General features: G+C 38.9%; 1 protein-coding gene across 1 annotated transcript; it reads right to left on the bottom strand.

Annotated features, from left to right (window-relative positions):
- Positions 1-1,873: 1,873 nt before the first annotated feature.
- LOC131030177 (uncharacterized) lies at positions 1,874-2,437 on the bottom strand. Its single transcript, XM_057960875.1, has one exon. The coding sequence runs from the start codon at positions 2,435-2,437 to the stop codon at positions 1,874-1,876; it is 564 nt and encodes a 187-aa protein (XP_057816858.1).
- Between the last annotated feature and the right edge of the window lie 1,302 nt (positions 2,438-3,739).

The following is a 3,739-nucleotide window of genomic DNA, read 5'->3' as shown; positions in this document are numbered from 1 at the left end:
TAAGCTTCGACAGAACCTCTGGCTTGATGCAATAGAAGCATCACATCATGGATATGTGGCAACATGTGGTTCTTGTTAGGATTTTTAGGTAACCTAGAACCACCTCTCTAAGGGACCTTCAACTACAATTTCGCCACATTATTTTGATGTCCGCTCTATTTGCATTGAACTCACTGATTGACTGGGTAGGAGAGAAATTAGAAAAATGGTAATCCAGTACCTTGAAAATTGAAGCAATCACCTCATGGTTAATGGCAAGAAGGGTTTCACCATTATCTCTCTTAATAGTTTCAGATACAGGGTCATATCTAGCAATACACTCCCAAACCAACTCTGGACAAGGAATTGCTGGAGGAAAGGCTGTGGCTTCTAAAAGTCCACTACTCAAAATCTCTATACAAAAAGACTTATCAATACCCTTGAACACCCTTTCTTTCAAATCTTCAAGGTTCTCTCCTTTCAGGTCAGTATCACTAACTATGGCTTCTGTGGATGCCAAGCTAAAGACGTTTCCAAACAAATGTAGAGTGGACTTCATGACTTCAAAACAAGAAACCTAAATTTGATTGTAGTGAAACCTTTTTTATGAGAGAAAATGCAAGGGAAAACACTGGAGAAAATAAGGAAAGACTCACCTTCACAGCTGCATAATCGAATGACGGCTAGTAGCAAGAAAGACTCCTATCCAGGGATAACATAAACAAAAGTCTAGCAGCAAGTAGCAAATGCAGAACACAAATGATTTTCATACCTTATTGAGAAAGGTAATGATACAGACACATTAAATGCAATGATTTCGCAATTTCACTTTGGACGCGGCAAGTTGGTAGATTAGACCATCGCACACATGCATTAAATGCATGGCAGCATGCTTTAAGAAACTGCTAGTTCCCAAAACGTTCACTTACTTCGAAAAAGACAAAGAATGACATCACTTTAAGATATGGTTCTACCTCTTCGTATTTAGCAATGAATGCACTTCCCAAAACATTAGAAACCATGGGACCCACCAATATTGAACCCAAATGAACATCTTGAACCTACTTCTTGAGTGTTCAAGTAGTTCAAGATGTATGTTTCATTAAACTATTGACCACTTGCTGTGTTGAACACGTTGAACATATTTGAACCCTTTGAACTCAATTCAATAAGTTGAACACAAATGTTATATCACCGAACAGGAAAAACTTTATTAAAGAGCCGCTGCAAAACACTTAGAGAAAATGTTAGTACGAAAAACTTTTTCTGAACACCTTGGAACCTATTGAACCTAAATGAACCTCTCAAACCTAGTTCAGAATGGTTCGACATGTTCAAGGAGTTCAATCAATTGTGTGAACCTGACTTAAATGACTAGAAAAAGGATTTGAGGATGCATTAAGGACTTGAACCAAGGTAATATGGCATGAACTAAGACTCCAACATAAAAAGGAAAAGATGACCCACTCTTGCCATGAGGAATAAATGACGCGGTAACATTGGCTCTGACTGGGGATTGTATTTTTCAAAGGAAAATGCAAATAACTCACAGACTCTGGTTTCGCAAAACATAAAACAAAGGGGAAAGGATTAGGGGCACAACCAAAAATGCCTAGACTACTATGTACAAGCGACTAAAACATAGGATTTACAATTTATAGAGCTTGAGATCTTGGCCATTGTAGGTATAAGGCATGATCATTCCGTCAGCATAGTTGAGTCTGAATGCATTTTGTCCTACTGCTTCACAAATTTTAAAAGGGCCCTTCCACAATAAATCAAACTTGTCGTGAGCACCTTTGGACTCTCTCCTTTTGTCCCATAGCAGCACCTCATCTCCTACTAGGAAACCTCTTGGTCGAGCTCGCATGTCAAAAATCCTCTTTACTTGGCTCTAATATTCTGAAATCCTATCCACCAGAAATTCTCTCTCTTCTTCTAACTTTTTCAGGTACATGATTCTTTTATCCAAAGCATTTTGAAAGAAGGAATCTTCCACTACTATTTGCAGCTTGGTTGCTGATAACTCCAGCGGCAAAGAAAGTTTCACTCCTACGCCATACACAAGGTCAAAAGGTGCCATTCCAATGGCCCTCTTGGGTGTGGTTCTATCTACCCATAAAGCCTCATATATCTTCTTATGCCAATTCCGAGCACTCTCATCAACTAACTTGTTCATGATGGCTATCAAATTCTTATTGCTAGATTCAGCCAAACCATTGCCCTGTGGGAAATAATCAAAAGAATGTGAGAGGGAAATTTGATGATCATAGAAAAACAAAGTCAACTCTTCAGAGGAGAAATATGATGCATTATCTATCACAATTTTCTGGGGTACCCCAAAACGAACTCGAATGTAATCCTTGAGAAAGCTACACACAATCTCTGAGTTAACCTTTTTGTTGGGAATGGCCTCTACCAACTTAGTAAAGTAGTTGGTTGCTGTCAAAATATACATGTGACCCGCACTGGAATGAGGGTTTATTGGGCCTATGAAATCAATGCCCCACTGCATGAAAGGTTCATCTATCACTACAGACCTTAGAGGCAGTGCTGCTAAATGTGGCTTTCCAGAAAACAATTGACATTTCTCACATTCTTTCACATGAACATAAGCATCTGGAAACATGTCAGGCCAATAAAAACAATTCCTCAGAATTTTGAAAGCAGTAACAGATGATGAGAAGTGTCCCCCACAAACCTCTCCATGATAGGCTTCTAGGAGCTTTTGCTGTTGAGGTTTATCTACACACCTTAGATATGTTCCATCTAAACCCTTTTTGTATAAAACATCCCGCCAAATTACATACTTTGTAGCTTTTAATTTTAAATTCCTTTGTTCTTTAGCCGATAGATGATTTGGGCAACTACCATAAGTTCAATAGTAGGCCACATCAGAGAACCAAGTATCCTGTAATCCGACAAAAAGAGTTAATGGTAACTCTGCTTCAGTTTCCACCTCATTTTCCACTATCAACCTGTATAAGCCCTGTCCTTTAATTGTCTTTGTAGGGTGAATATCTAAGTCATACTCCTGGATTTTCATCACCCAAGTTGCTCTCTTATTTAGTCCAACCTCCTACTGAGTCAAAATGCTCTTTACAGCTGAATCTGGAACAAAAACTATAGAGTGAGAATGAAGGATATAGTATCAAAACTATTTCACGGCTTTTACAATAGCATACGCATGCTTCTCCATAGGTGAATACTTGAGCTCATGCTTCTTGAGCGGAGTACTCATGAACACTATGGGCATTTCAGCCCCATTTTCATCCAACTGTAACAGAATCCTAGACATAGTATGGTCCGATGCATAACAATACAAAATGAAATCTTTTGTGAAATCTGGATTAACAAGAGTGGGCGCCTTTGCAACTGATCCCTTAATTCTTTCAAAATAATCTTTGGCCTATTCGATCCACTTAAAAGGATGTTGCTCACTTAGCAAGCCAACAATGTGTTTTGTGGTCTCAGCAAACTCTGGAACAAATCTTCTTCAGAAATTCACTTGACCAAAGAACGATCTTACTCCAGTCCGGCTAGAGGGTAAACTGAGACGCTGAATTGCATTAACCCTCTCAGGATCAATCTTGACTCCCTCCTTTGAGACAATATGTCCTAACAATTTTCCCTCCGTGACACAAAAAACTGATTTCTTAGGATTCAAAGAAATCCCATGCTCACGGCAATGCTACAATACTGCACTCAAATCTCGAAAATGATCTGTCCTTTTTTTTGAAAACACCATGATGTCATCCAG

The sequence above is a fragment of the Cryptomeria japonica genome, chromosome 5, assembly GCF_030272615.1.
Source record: "Cryptomeria japonica chromosome 5, Sugi_1.0, whole genome shotgun sequence".
Taxonomy (NCBI): domain Eukaryota; kingdom Viridiplantae; phylum Streptophyta; class Pinopsida; order Cupressales; family Cupressaceae; genus Cryptomeria; species Cryptomeria japonica.
The sequence above is the reverse complement of the archived record's forward strand: the minus strand, read 5'-3'. Positions and strand labels throughout refer to the sequence as shown.

Excerpts from the sequence above, each read along its gene's own strand:
- LOC131030177 (XM_057960875.1), bottom strand. The coding sequence starts at position 2,437 with ATGTATATTTTGACAGCAACCAACTACTTTACTAAGTTGGTAGAGGCC.